Source organism: Octodon degus, unplaced genomic scaffold (genome assembly GCF_000260255.1).
Source record: "Octodon degus isolate 3935 unplaced genomic scaffold, OctDeg1.0 scaffold00023, whole genome shotgun sequence".
Lineage (NCBI taxonomy): Eukaryota > Metazoa > Chordata > Mammalia > Rodentia > Octodontidae > Octodon > Octodon degus.
In genome coordinates this window covers 15,557,091-15,571,344 of record NW_004524599.1, presented here as the reverse complement: position 1 = coordinate 15,571,344, position 14,254 = coordinate 15,557,091, and the positions used below count along the sequence as shown (strand labels likewise).

Genomic DNA, 14,254 nt, shown 5'->3' with positions numbered 1-14,254 from the left:
GACAAGGTCTTATACACATGCTTTATTAGTATAGATATCTTGGACAACACTGATTCTGAGAGGAGATCCACGTTATTACATCAACAGTAAATCTCTGACAGAGGCAAACTGAGCACCATAGGATACAAAGAGACCATGCTAGAGGACAAAAGTTCACTAAGGATGCAGAGTTACTTCAAAAGTTCTCAAGCCTCGTCCTCGCCCTCCTCCTCCTCGAACTCCCCCTGTTCGTCGGCCGTGGCATCCTGGTACTGCTGGTACTCAGACACCAGGTCGTTCATGTTGCTCTCGGCCTCGGTGAACTCCATCTCGTCCATGCCCTCGCCCGTGTACCAGTGCAGGAAGGCCTTGCGCCGGAACATGGCCGTGAACTGCTCCGAGATGCGCTTGAACAGCTCCTGGATGGCCGTGCTGTTGCCGATGAAGGTGGCTGACATCTTGAGGCCGCGCGGTGGGATGTCGCACACGGCCGTCTTCACGTTGTTGGGAATCCACTCCACGAAGTAGCTGCTGTTCTTGTTCTGCACGTTGAGCATCTGCTCGTCCACCTCCTTCATGGACATGCGGCCGCGGAAGATGGCAGCCACCGTGAGGTAGCGGCCGTGGCGTGGGTCGCAGGCGGCCATCATGTTCTTGGAGTCGAACATCTGCTGGGTGAGCTCGGGCACCGTCAGGGCGCGGTACTGCTGGCTGCCCCGGCTGGTGAGGGGTGCGAAGCCGGGCATGAAGAAGTGCAGGCGCGGGAAGGGCACCATGTTCACGGCCAGCTTGCGCAGGTCAGCATTCAGCTGGCCCGGGAAGCGCAAGCAGGTGGTCACCCCGCTCATGGTGGCCGACACCAGGTGGTTGAGGTCACCGTAGGTGGGTGTGGTCAGCTTGAGGGTGCGGAAGCAGATGTCATACAGGGCCTCGTTGTCGATGGAGTAGGTCTCATCTGTGTTCTCCACCAGCTGGTGCACTGAGAGGGTGGCGTTGTAGGGCTCCACCACGGTGTCAGACACCTTGGGCGAGGGCATGACGCTGAAGGTGTTCATGATGCGGTCGGGGTACTCCTCGCGGATCTTGCTGATGAGCAGGGTGCCCATCCCCGAGCCGGTGCCGCCCCCCAGAGAATGGGTCAGCTGGAAGCCCTGGAGACAGTCACAGCTTTCCGACTCCTTCCTCACCACGTCCAGGACGGAGTCCACCAGCTCAGCACCCTCTGTGTAGTGGCCCTTGGCCCAGTTGTTCCCAGCACCACTCTGGCCTTTGAGGGGAAAGGGAATTTCATATTATGTCATTGAGCAATGGAAGAGTTGCCCCAGCCTTAGATAACCTTCTAGATAGTCTTTTAGATGTGCCTTGCTACCTAAGAAAACTTTTGGCCTACTGGTAAACCCTAAGGGCTTTAGCCAAGTAAAAAAGCAAGCTGGAAGAAAGCTTATGCTTAGCAAGCCCTGCTGCCCTAACATGAAGAACAGTGAACATTTTGTGAGTGCTCCAATTAGGTACAATTCAGCAGATCAGGCGATGCACAGCCCAGCAGACAGGACAGGCTCTCAGCTGAGTCCAAGCATGTGTCATAGCTCTGCTCTTGGCTTCCGGCACCTTGAAGTGGTCACCTGTGCTGTCTGCTCCTTTGAAACGCCCTGTGCCTACGAGGCCTGTCCTGCCCTTCAGCCTTCCCTAAGCCAGGGCTACTGCAGCCTGGGCAGCTGATGCCTAGCACTGAGCTGTCCAGACCAGGGAAAAGGCCCCGTGGGTGTGTGGCTCTGGCCAGCCTGGGGCTTCCCTGGACAGCGTCTCCCTGAACACAGAACCATGAGGTGCAGGGCTGTAAGCTCCAGGGCCCATGACGACATACCGAACACAAAGTTGTCTGGCCTGAAGATCTGGCCAAAGGGTCCCGACCTCACCGAGTCCATCGTGCCAGGCTCCAGGTCCACCAGGATGGCGCGAGGTACATACTTGTTACCTGTGGAAACAAGAGCTGCCTCAGACCTGTGCTTAAGCTAGAAATGGGAGGGCAGGGCCCTGTTGTGCATGGCTCACAGGGCCGAGCCTGGGACAGAAAACTGCAGTGCCCGAGACAAAGGGAGGAGAAGGCAGGAGTCTGCAGAATCTCTGAGGGGCTTCTCTTGCACTGGGCCTGTTCCGTAAATGTGTAGGACACTTCCCTGTCACTCCCCCTGCCTCAGAAGGAGAGCAAGGTGACACGGAACACTCACCAGCGGCCTCGTTGTAGTACACGTTGATTCTCTCCAGCTGCAAGTCGCTGTCTCCATGGTAACTGCCAGTGGGGTCAATGCCATGCTCATCACTGATCACCTCCCAGAACTGCGAAGGAGAGGAGTCCCGTCCTAGCCTGGCGCCTTCCCTCTCGGGAAGCATGGCCGTGGTCAGACAGCAAGGAGCCCTAGCCAGGGAGCCCAGAACTGCTGGCTGCTAATTGTACAGCAGCTGCTGCGGAGGGGCTGGGCATCCGCAGAGCTCCTGCCCTACTGTGGCCGCAGACGGGGGCTGGGAGGGCCCCTCAGGACTCTGTGGGTGCAGAGGGCTCTGGTTCCTCAGGGCCAAGTGGCAAGTGGCTGTACCGCGCTGCTCCACTGGACAGCTCTGTTGGCCCCGCCCCCCAGCTGCCCCTGGCCCTGAAGGCTCTGGGCACCGACCCCATGCAGCTTTTTGCCACTGACCTACATACTGGCCTCGAGCACTGACCTCGGCCAGACATGGGAAAAAAGACCGAGGGGGTGGCCATAGATGGAGCTCGCACTCACGAGGTCGCGGCTCTACTGCGAGGGTGCAGCGGGTTAGGTGGGCAACATGGCGCTTGGAAAGAGACCGCGTCCTTGCCAGGCGCCCGCCCACGCTCGTGCCGCGCCGTGCCCGCTGCCACCTCCCACTGCGACCGGAATCACGGCCGCCACCCGCTGCCGTCACCTGCGCCTGGCAGCCGGGAAGGGTACGGTCGCTTGTGTCATCCTGTCTAGACGGTGCCCAAGCAAAGAAGCATTTTCCTGACCTCTCCGCCCCTGTGACCACGGAGGAGCCTCCACTGCATCTGGCAGCCTAATGACACTGCAGTTTTCCACTCACCCTGACAGGCACAAATACCCAAACTGCACTTCAGTGAGGCCCGGATACACACGGTCCCCGACTTACAGCGCCACGCGCTGAGAGGCAGGTGCGTCCGAGGATGGCTGAACCCCGAGCTCAATTAAGGCTTTCGGCCACAACTGCGCCGCCTGGTCAAGGCAGATCCCAGACCTTACAGCCTCCCGGCTACGAAGAGCGACCCGGCCTCCCAGGACGACCCTCCTTCCCCACGTCCAGACCCCAGCCAGGAACCCAGCACCCCTCGCGCCCACCTTGGCCCCGATCTGGTTGCCGCACTGGCCCGCCTGGATGTGCACGATCTCGCGCATGGTGCCGGCTGGGAGAGGTGAGGGCGCTAGGCGCTGGCGCGGGAGCGGTGCGCGCTGCAGAGACCTGAAAGCTCGCGGTGCAGAGACGGCGGCCGGCACCCCGCTCCAACCTTTATACCCTGGACCCGCCCGGCTCACGTCACGTTACGTCACGGGGCGGGGCTGCGGGCGGGCGGCGCCGCAGGGACTGCGGCACCGCGAGGGGGAGCCGGGGCGCGGCGCGAGGTGCGGGGGTGCTTGGCCAGGCTCGGCGGGAGGTGTAGCGGCTTGGGTTCCGCCCACCCTGCATACAGAAGCCACGGAGGAACCCGGGAGGCGGCGAGGCGCCTACAGACCCGGTCCTCGCCTCTCCTTCTCAGTGGGGAGACCGGAGCCGCGTGGTCAGCGGAGCCTCTCCCTGCGCCCCGGGCTGCACCCGGGCCGAGCTCATGGACCCCGAGCCTGGTTCCCTTTCGGGTCCGGTGGGAATTTGCGGCGAGTGGCTTGTGGGTCTGCAGAGAAGATGGTCGGCTGGGAAGGAACCAGGAAAATCGCTGTATGCACATTTGTCACGTGTCTACTTTTAGCTCAGGTTCTTGTAAAAGCCTCTAAAATGTGGAACATTCTGCGTGCTCGCCTGTGTCTACGCGTGCGCGCATGTGTATCGAATCCCAGAGGATGCGAGAGGAGGACTAGACCAGCTGCAGTTATGGGCCCGTGTAGGTCGCCTGATCTTCAGAATCTTACAAACCGAGCCCCGCTCAGGATGTGTGAATTGACAGTGTCCTAGCGCAAAACAAGTTAAAATAGTGTAGAATCCTCCGTGGCTCATTTTAAAATATTGATCACAAATCAAAATGGTAATGTTTTGGATATATTGTGTGAAATTAATTTTCACAAATAATTTCATTTAAGTTTTAAAATTAGAAAAGTTTAAAACTACAGTCGCAGCTCCCGCCGACCATCGACCAGCACCGCGGTGAAGAAGGCAGAATTCCTACCCGTTTCACAGCGCTGAGAAGAGCAGGTGCAAGGGCGTGACCGTCCACAGCTGCTGGAGTAAAGGCCCTGGCCCAAAGAGGTCAGGACCAGCTTCAAGAAGGTGGTGCACCATGGGCTGGTGAACAGGGCCCCTGCCTTCTCTCTCGTGCCAGCTTCTCCAGATATAAAAATGATGGTAATTACAAGTGCTCTGTGAGCCGGCTGTGTAAGCAGGCAGTGAGAAGCTGCACATGAAAGCAGGTCGAGTTTATGGAGCAGAAATGCCTCCATAAAGCCTAGGGGATAGTGTCATTATAACCAGGGTGCCCCTCGCCCTGTTAGTGGTTGGTCTGTACTGGAAACAGGAGCCCACAGCCAGTTGTCCGTGCCTACTCTTTGGGCAATCACCACCATGCTGCGCTGTAGGAAGCCGCACCTCCAGGGTCCTCCAAGCGTGCAGGCAGGTGCTGGTGCCGTCCTGAGGATGGGGATGGATGACCTAGACTCTGACCCTGTCTCTTTCCCTCCCCAAGGAAAAGCTGCTGGCCCCGGCTGGACAGCTGTCCCACTGATGCTGTACCCCAGGGTCCAAGACTTGGCCTCACCTTCTCCCCACCCTGCCTCCAGCCCCAGCCTTTCGGACCCCAGAAGTGGCCCTGCTCTGGGTGACTTCAGCAATTAGAGTTTCACGCAGATGTCCTGGAAGTGGGTGCTTGTGGGCTATTGCTGTTCAAAGGCAGATATTTAAAGCCAATAGGAGCAGAGACTGAGCCCTGGAAAGGAAGATACTGGGGATGTGAAGTCTGATAAGGTGACATGAGATCACCCACTGTGGGTCCCTTTGTCACTCCATGGGGTGAGCTGGCTTTGCCACTTCCAGCCTTGGTCCCTTGTAGATCACCCCACCTCTGAGAGCCTCGATTTCTGTATCTGAAATCTGTTGTTACCCTGTGTGCCTGGGACACTGAGTCACTGTGCAGTAGATGCATCAAGGCAGCATGCATCAGGGCAGGCCGGGCACCTGGGCACTGGGCTTTGGCAGCAAGTGGCTCTCTAAGTCTGCCAGCCCTGCCAGCCACGCACCCATGCCTGCTGGCACTGGCCCTGTCCACCCCCGCGCCCGCCCTGATGTCTATTAATGTACCACCAGAGTGTCCACATGCAGATGTTTAAATAATGCCTGCCCTGCCCGAGGTGACTCATCTCAGGGCTGAGATCCCACTCTCCTCTCTGTGTAAATATCCAAACCTACACAATCATAAAGCAGTGCTATTTGCACAGCGCCGAGCAGATAATAACAGGAGGAAATGGAGCCGACAAATTCTCTTTTGCTCTAGAAATGGCTTCTGCAGAACTTCAAGTGGGGGGGAACTGCTTCCCCCACCACGCTTTCTATTTTTTCTTTTCTTCTAAAAGCAAGCAGTTCTACTGGCTGTGGGCAGGTAATGGTAAGAGATATCGATGTCCTGCAGCCGCAGGTCATTCCTGGCCCATAATCTCAGCACTCTGAGAGGCTGAGGCAGGAGGATCATAAATTCAAGCCCAGCCTGGGCAGCCTGATGACTTAGTGAGACCCTGTCTCAAATTAAAATAAAGCTGGGTAAAGATGTTAAGTTAAATTCGTGGGGGGGGGGCAGCCAAATATCTCAGTGGATTAAAGCACCTGCAAGCAGGCACAGGGGCCAGGGGTTCCATCCCTGGGCCAGCCATGCCAGCTCCACCCCCGGGCACCCTGAGGCAGCAATTGAAACTGGGCGTGGTGGCGTGTGCCTGTAATCCCAGCTCTTGGGAGGCTGTAAACAGGCAGAACATTACTCTAAACAGAGACCAATTTAGTAGTAGTGAGACCCTGAACACCCTGTAGATGTTCCCTAAAATACAAAAAAAAAAAAAGGATGTAGTTCAGTGTGAAGGCCCTGGCTTCCGGTCCTAGTACTGAAAAAGAAAGCATGACATACACAATATTTACATTGTATTAGGCATTACAAGGCATCTAGTAATGATTTAAGGTACACAAGAGAATGTATGTAGGTTCAAGACCATGGCATTTTTATAAATCACTGGAGTATTCTGTGATTCGTGTACTGGCAGGGGGCTTGGCCGCAGTTTCCTCTTGATACCAAGGGACAACTGTACTTATCCCCTAGAGTTGTCACCACAAGGACTGAATGCACTAGTGTGAAAGCGATACACGACCTCTGCCAGGAAGTCCGATGTAAGTCTTAGGTATCTATTGGTGTCATTTCCCTTCCTCCTTCCCTGCCTTCCCTTCTTCCCTCTGGGAGCTCCGCTCCATAAATCAGTACTCAGCACCAGTGCCACTTTCTACAGTTTGCATCTGCAATGTCCCCGAGGTTCTCATGAGTTAAAGGCTTGGTCCCCACCCTGTGGTGCCATTGGAAGTATGGAAGCTTTAAAAGGTGGGACCTACTGGGAGGAAGTGAGGTCATGGGGTGTGGCCCTTGCCCTCTTCCTCTTCTTCACTTCCTACCTGTCTTGAGGGCAAGAGCTTCCTTAGCCTGTGCTCATCCACAAAGAACTGTGCTGTCACAGGCCCAAAAGGAGTGAGCCAACCAACCATGGACTGACACTTCTGACACTGTGAACCAGACCTTTCCTTTTTTAATTTGATTATCCTAGGCATTTTGTTACAGCAACAGAAAGTTACCATGGTCACGTTCTCTGTCACATTCTCTGGAGGAAAAATGCTCCCACTGCTGTGCCCGTCCTACTGAGTGCACACCTGCTTATTGTAGTCCTCCCCCTGGACCATGAGGTTACCCATGGCAAGGAAGGTGGCACTGCAGATGTGAACAAGCAGCACACTCCTAAGCCATGCATTGGGACATAAATTGAATGCTCTTTCTCCCACCCATACCCGTAGGGTGTCCAGGTCAGTGGGTGATGCTCTGTGTGGGCCCAGGTCCTCCTTTCCACTTTGGGAGGTTGCAGGAACCAGAAAGCCTGTCCTTATCACCTCTCATCCTTCTAGCTCCCTTGTCACTGTTTGCCCCCACAGAGGCTTTTTTCACACTCCACCAGAATCAGGGTTGCCAAGAAATTTGGGTGGATCTGTCCTTGCTGCACTGTGTGGCCAAACCAGAGTGGAAAAAGCATAGGTCATGTCTTCCAGAAACTCCAGAGCCCTAGAGCTGTACTGTTTTACTTTTAAGGCTAACAGCAATTACTGGAAGGTTGACGTCAACATTTTCCTCTTGTAGTGAGGAAGCCAGCTAGGCTGTGCAGAGCCTAATGTCAATACCTTCTGCTGAATGCATGCCAGGAGAGCCTCGGAGCAAATGGGTGCAAGCTGAAGGATAGGATAGGGAGCTGTGCCCTAGGGCTCCGGTCCAGGAACTGTGGCCTCCTCCGCTCTTGGATGGCGTTCCTTTCCCAGTTATTCTGGGCCTTCCAGAGCCTCACACTGCCTGGATGTTAGCCTCTGAGGCAAAAGCATCCCCACCCTATTTACCCCCAGCCTCCTGTAAACTGCTTTCTCCAGAACAGTCGTTGCAGTCAAGTAGCAAGCAACACTTGCAGGCTCATGATATCTGTGGGGAAAATGCTCTAGGGATGGAGCGCCTTCTAGCTCTTAAAGAATATTGAGGTCCATTTTTTAAAGATTAGTTTATTGCACCTAGAAGATTTAAATAATGAGAAAAATTTGCTCTCCTGGAACCCACTTGTTTGTGTGTCCCTGGGTCTTTGAAAGGAGCCCCAAGATGTCTCTCGTGCCTATAGTTCTTGCCTTTGTTTCCCAGACAAGTCCCAGAAATGCTTGACTTGGCCATGTAGAAATGATGCACTTACAACTAATAATTTCCATGCACTATAAAACAAGAGAAGTAGCCATCATTTTAATATGTGATAATAGATTGATGTTAGATTTAAAAAAAAAAAATAATTGGTCCACCATATCTGTCGATTCCATGTCTATGAATTCCACCCACTGTGCATCAAATACATTTAGAAACAACAAAAATGTTACATTTGTCCTGATCATGCATAGGCTGTTTCTCTTGTCTTATTCCCTAAGTGAGAGGGAATAAGACATAACAACTATTTAATAATGTTTCCATTGTATTAGATATTATAATTCATCTAGAGGGGCCACAGAGATAGCTCAGTGGTCTAAGCACCTTCCTGGCAAGTGCAAGGACTGGGTTTGATCCCTAGCACTGCATGCTGGGCCAGCCCCACCTCCAAGCTGCAGATTTAGACCCTGTACCAAATAAGTCTTCTAGAGAAGACCTAAAGTGTACAGGAACATGTAAGTAGCTGCAGCTTTGATGTCTAGGGGTTCTGGGACAAATCCTGGTTGAATATCAAAGGATAATGTTGTAGTCAGGATTTGAAAGGGAAGAGATTTAATACAGGATGCATGATTTATATGATTATTTTTATAATGTTCACCCAAAAAGTCAAATGCAGAAAAATGCAAGCAATCTGTCCACACACTGGAGACCCAAAGAATCCAGCTGAGGGCCTGGATCTCATGACAGTGTCCTGCCTGAGTCCAGCTGAAGCCCTGCAGCCCTTGGAAACATCCTATAGGAGTCCAACTGGAGGCCTAGAGCCCGTGACAATGTCTCAGGCAAGTCTGTACCAAGGATCTATTCTGGGAAGGCCCAGAGGTCCATGGGAGATGCTGGAAGGCCTGCACCAGCGGGATGAAGGATCTGTGCCAGCAGGCTGAGGGATCTGCATGGGGCCAGGGAGCAACGCTCTAGGTAAGGGCCAGAGCTCCCTCTAAAAGTCCCACAGCCATCCTCAGCAACCGCAAGGATCCAAGCTTTTCCATGATAAGAGCATCCGATGTCGTATCAAGAAAGCCAGAGTAACAAGCTTCTCCTGGAGGATCTTCCCCTCTAGTTCTCTTTTGGTGTTGTCAGCAACAGTCCTTAGGTGGACCCTTCACACTCAGCACCTCACTTATTCAGTTCAGCTGAGTGTTACAAACTGATAATTGGTTCATCCACCACAGACAACAGTGTTTTGCTTATTTTGTCTTTAATGTATCTGCTTGTTACAGGGTTTCACTACACAGCTCCAAGTAGTGGTGATCCTCCTGCTTTCAGCCTCCACAGCTCTGGGATTACAGGCATGTGCCACCACGCCTGGACTCTGGCCAGCTCAGCCTACCCTGGGGGTGAAGCTGGCACAGCATGTGGTGCTGGAGATCAAACCACAGTCCCTGTGCTTGCCTAAGCTTGCCTAAGAATGTGCTTTAGTCTGCTGAGCTATCTCACTGGCCCCTGTTTGTTTTTGTGTTTGTTTTCTTGTTATTTATTTATTTTGAAGCAAGGTCTCACTATGCAGCTTGGAATTGTAGTGATCCTCCTGTCTCAATCTCCCCAGTGCTGGGGTTACAGGCATGTGCCACCATGCCTGGTTCCCGGGCTGGCACAGCACCAAAGAACAAACTCAGGACCTTGCACTTGCCAGGCAGGTGCTTATGCCACTGAGCTCTCTCTCCCCAGCCCTGACAACGTGTCTGATGCCACTAGATGCTAATGTTACTAAAGTAATGCAAGCAAAATTGGCTGCTCGCTTAATATGCTACCAATGTATATTTTGTTAATTTAGAGGTCTTTGATTTTTATTATCAGGGTCAATTTTACCACTAAGCATCATAAGCAAAGTACTTACTAGAAAATGAGTTATTAAATCACTTACTCTGTGGTACACACAAGCTCATCTGGTCCTGAAGAACCTCATTTCTATTCTCCAGACAGCCCAAGTGCATTAGCAGGACTCTAAGTTGGCTCCAGGATTCTTCTGGCCACCACTGCACACACACACACACACACACACACACACACACACACACACACACCTCTTCTCAATTGTTCTATGAAACAGTAATCTAGGCATTGCTATGATGGAATTTTACAGATCTTATAGTTCCAAATAAGCTGAATTTGAGATAAGGAGATTGTCTGGTGATGCTAATCACTAGGCTTTTATTCTGTTTGATTGTGAGAGGTTCTCACTACGTAATTCAGGTTTGGCTTTAAACTCACTATGTACACCAGGATGGCCTCAAACTTGTGGCAATCCTGCCTTACCTCCTGAGTGCTGCGATTATCATGTGCACCACCACACCTGGCTTCAAGAGCCCTTACCCATGAGAGAAGATATCAGATTACACCAGCCCAACCCATAATTTTCTGCATAGATCTGAACTTTAGCATAATAGTAGCCAACCATGTGTCTCAGTAGTTGCACCTAGGAAATACAAGAGGCAGTCTTCACATTTAATCACTTGGTGTGATGAACAGCAAGTTTTGTGCATCTGTGCACATGTGTCAAATGTGGATTTTTACCAATCTACTGCTAACAGGTTTTGTATGTGTTTACCTGAGCATCACAGGGGTAAAATACACCCACACCACTCTCCTGTTCTATAAATATGTTTTACCATAAATGCAATGTCAGTGTGATACACAGTAACTGTGCCTGGGGAACACAAAAACCCATCTGTGTATTTACCAACCTGACAAACGAACCCTAGGTGTGTACAGGAAATCCAAAGTAGCAACAGATTTTACCCACAAAATTCTCATTGCTAAATTTCTGTGCATTTAGGATTTGTTTTAAAAACATTTTCTTTGGAATTTTCTGGTAGAAATAACCCCATCCAGCACAATGGCACATGGAAAACCAGATTTGCAAGTTTTATAAGAGGTAGAAAGTGAATCATCAGATCACTCATGCATGGGTGATGAAGGTGATGAGGACTTGGACATCGGCTATGTGGGCCAAAGTTCTGTGCTGGTGAAATGGAGCGAGAAGGGCCTGATACAGACACAGAGAATGCAGACCTCCTCGACTCACATGACAAAGAAATCAGCCATGTGAGCGCATATTTGACGAGTAGAAGTGGTGCAAAATGGTCATGCAAATGGAACCATCCACCGTTAGAACTAGCTCTGAAGCTAGAGTGAAGATTTAGGCAGGGGCAAAACTAGATTGGACAGAACACCAGCGCTGATGTTCAGTGTTGGAAATTGCAACAGATAAAAGGCTGCTAGATGCTGTGAAATACACGAATGTCGAAACACAAGGAAAGCGTTCTGTGTGCACTAACAGCCATATAAAAGGTGTGTTATCTAGGGCTCCTCACGAGCTGAGCTGAAAGCACGCAGAGGTCTGCTGGACTACCAGGGTTTCCACTGGCAATCACAGAAATGCAAAAGACCTATGGAAAGATGATGGGTGTGGGCTTGAGGCTTGTAAAATAACAGTGATACTGGGGAGAATTGGCTGCCTTCACAATTGCCTGAGGTTTGATGATGACAGCACCCACTGAGAGAGGAAAAGAACTGATAACCTGGCTGCTGTCTGCTCACGGGCTAAGCGACTTGCGGGTAACTGTCAGGAAATTTACACACTATCTGAACACAGGACTATGTGGCATAAATAGTTCAATAGTTTACAAAGAAAATAACATGTATAAAATATCACAGAGAAATTGTCTTAGAAGATTGGGACTGGAGTTCATAAAAGATAATTTACAACAGAGGAAAAACAAAACGTTTCTGCCCAGGAAACTACAAAAAATTGTGCAGCACACTGGTGAGCTGACAGGTGAACAGGCAGATCATCACAAATTCCTACTGAAAGCAGGAAAACCAAAAAGATATCAACTGCGCCCTACAGGGAAGGACAGGAAGGCAAAATATATGTGCTATTAGTATATATGGAACATGCAGTTGTCATGTATAAAGACTGCGTTGGGTGTAACAGTGAAACAAAGATTATTTCTGTGGTGAACTTCTGTTTATATTTACACTGTAGTTCACGTGGGTTTTTATTTCTCTTGCTCTCTTTTAGGTTTTGAAAGCAAGTAAACAGCCGATGTGAAAATGCATTGGATAAGGGGCCAGGGAAATGGCTCTGTGGAATAAGCGCTTCCCTGGCAAGTTCAAGGGCCTGGGTTCAATCCCCGGTTCAGCAAAACAAAAAAAAAGTATACTGTAAGCTGGACAAGGTGAAAATGCATTGGATAAAATCCACACACACCTTTCCGTGTACTTTAAACACGATCTCTAGATTGTTTACAGTATCAGATATAAGGTAGATGCTGGTAAATAGTTGTGTTACTGAACTGTTTAGAGAAGGACAAGGAAAAGCATCAGTACATGTTCAATATAGGTGAGTTGTTTTGTTTTGTTTTCTCCAAGTGTTTTTGATGCAAAGTTGGTCGAATCTATTCTATCTGAGGATATGGAGAGTGGGTGTACTTGGTGTCTTCTTTGGTGAATGTCTTACTTCAAGTGTCTTAGGGAAGACCCTAGTGAGAGTTTGAGCAGAAGGTGGAGAGCATGCCATGAACTCTGGGAAGTCATTAAGGATTATGGGGAGTGGGGCCTGAAGAGAAAACGGAGCCCACAGTTGGCATCAAGGAGCAGGTTGCTGCTGTAGCCAGGCAAGACTCAACTCAGGGGATCTATAAGAGGCAAGGAAGGACACAAAAAGAGTTGTCACATTGGGAGGCAGGGAAGCTGGCTGCAGTCATCTTGGCAAAGGTCTTCTTCAAAAGAGACTTACGAGGCCTAGCAGAGGTTCCCTGGGGCGGGTCACAGCGTCATGCAGTGGGCAGTCATCAGCACACCCAGGAAGAGTGGGAGCTGACTAACAGTGCCTGTCACACTGCAGAGCTACAGAGCTGCTTTCCATCCACAGAAGCGTGGCTTTTATCCTTTGGTTCCTGCATAGTCCTTGCAGGTCATGCCTGCCCTTACTGTGTTGTGTTGCAGGTCTCATGCAGGCCTCGGGCCACCATCACAACCTAGACATTTCCTGACCCTCCCAGAACCCTGCGGAAACAGGTTTCGATCCCTCCCCATCTGGGAGCCCCTGGATTTAAGGTGAAGGAAGAGGGTAAGGATGCTTCAGCTTGATTGTCCTGGTATGGAAGCTTTCCTAGTGCAGGTCTGACCACACTGGCAACGGGACAGCGCCAGCATGCTGGTGACTCAGAGGAAGCTGTCCTGCTTCTTTGTGCAGCTGCTGACATCTTGCCCTCTGTTCCCTGCTGTTAGGATGGGGCCCCAGGGCAGGACCTGACCTGCTGGGTGCGCTTAAGTACAGTCAGGGTGTGGTACTGCTGGCTGCCCCAGCATGAAGAAGTGCAGGCCCCGAGAGGGCACGATGTTCACAGCCAGCTTGCACAGGTCAGCTTTCAGCTGGCCCAGGAAGCAGGCAGTTGGTCACACCGCTCATGGTAGCCAACCACAGGTGGTTGAGGTCGCCGAAGGTGAGAGTGGTCAGCTTGAGGGTGTGGAAGCAAATGTACAGGGTTTTGTTGTCTTTTGAGCCAGGGCTTACCCCACCAAGTGGGTCAGCTGGGACCTGGAGACAGTCACAGCTTTTTTTCTTTTTTTTTTTAAAGAGGATTGATTCCCCCCCACCCCCTGGGACCGGGGATTGAACTCAGGGCCTTTCGCTTGCCACGGAAGCGCTTATTCCAGTGAGCCATCTCCCTGGCCCCAGTCACAGCTTTCTGACTCCTTCCTCACCACGTCCAGGGCAGAGTCCACCAGCTCGGTGGCCTCCGTATAGTGGGCCTGGACCAGGTGTTCCCAGCACCACTCTGGCCTGTGGGGTTGGGGAGAGTAGATTTCTTATGGTGTCATTTGGACTGTGGTGGACTGTGAGAGATGCTTTCTGATACACTTCTCTTACCTAAGGAAAAACAATTTCAGTGGATCAGTGCCTGTCAGAAACCCTACGAGGGGGAGATGCTGATCGGTGGTTATCAAGCTGCACTTCGAGGGGAACAAGGGCTCTGGAGTGTGGGCTCTTGTCTGTGAGTGCTCCAACTGGGTACAACTAAGCAGATCGGGCGAGGCACAGCCCAGCAGACAGGACAGGCTCTCAGCCGA

The 14,254-nt window shown here is 51.5% G+C and overlaps 1 protein-coding gene across 2 annotated transcripts; it reads right to left on the bottom strand.

Annotated features, from left to right (window-relative positions):
- Window position 1: 1 nt before the first annotated feature.
- On the bottom strand, window positions 2-3,505 carry LOC101581757 (tubulin beta-2A chain). 2 transcript variants are annotated; one of them, XM_004628390.2, is made up of 4 exons: window positions 3,348-3,505; window positions 2,208-2,316; window positions 1,844-1,954; window positions 2-1,246 (listed from the first exon to the last, which is right to left on the bottom strand). In XM_004628390.2, the coding sequence occupies exons 1-4, from the start codon at window positions 3,402-3,404 to the stop codon at window positions 186-188; spliced, it is 1,338 nt and encodes a 445-aa protein (XP_004628447.1). In that variant the 5' UTR covers window positions 3,405-3,505; the 3' UTR covers window positions 2-185. The 2 variants fall into 2 exon arrangements, with proteins under 2 accessions (XP_004628447.1, XP_023567799.1); XM_023712031.1 differs by lacking the exon at window positions 3,348-3,505 and having other exon boundaries at window positions 1,896-1,954; window positions 2,208-2,230.
- Between the last annotated feature and the right edge of the window lie 10,749 nt (window positions 3,506-14,254).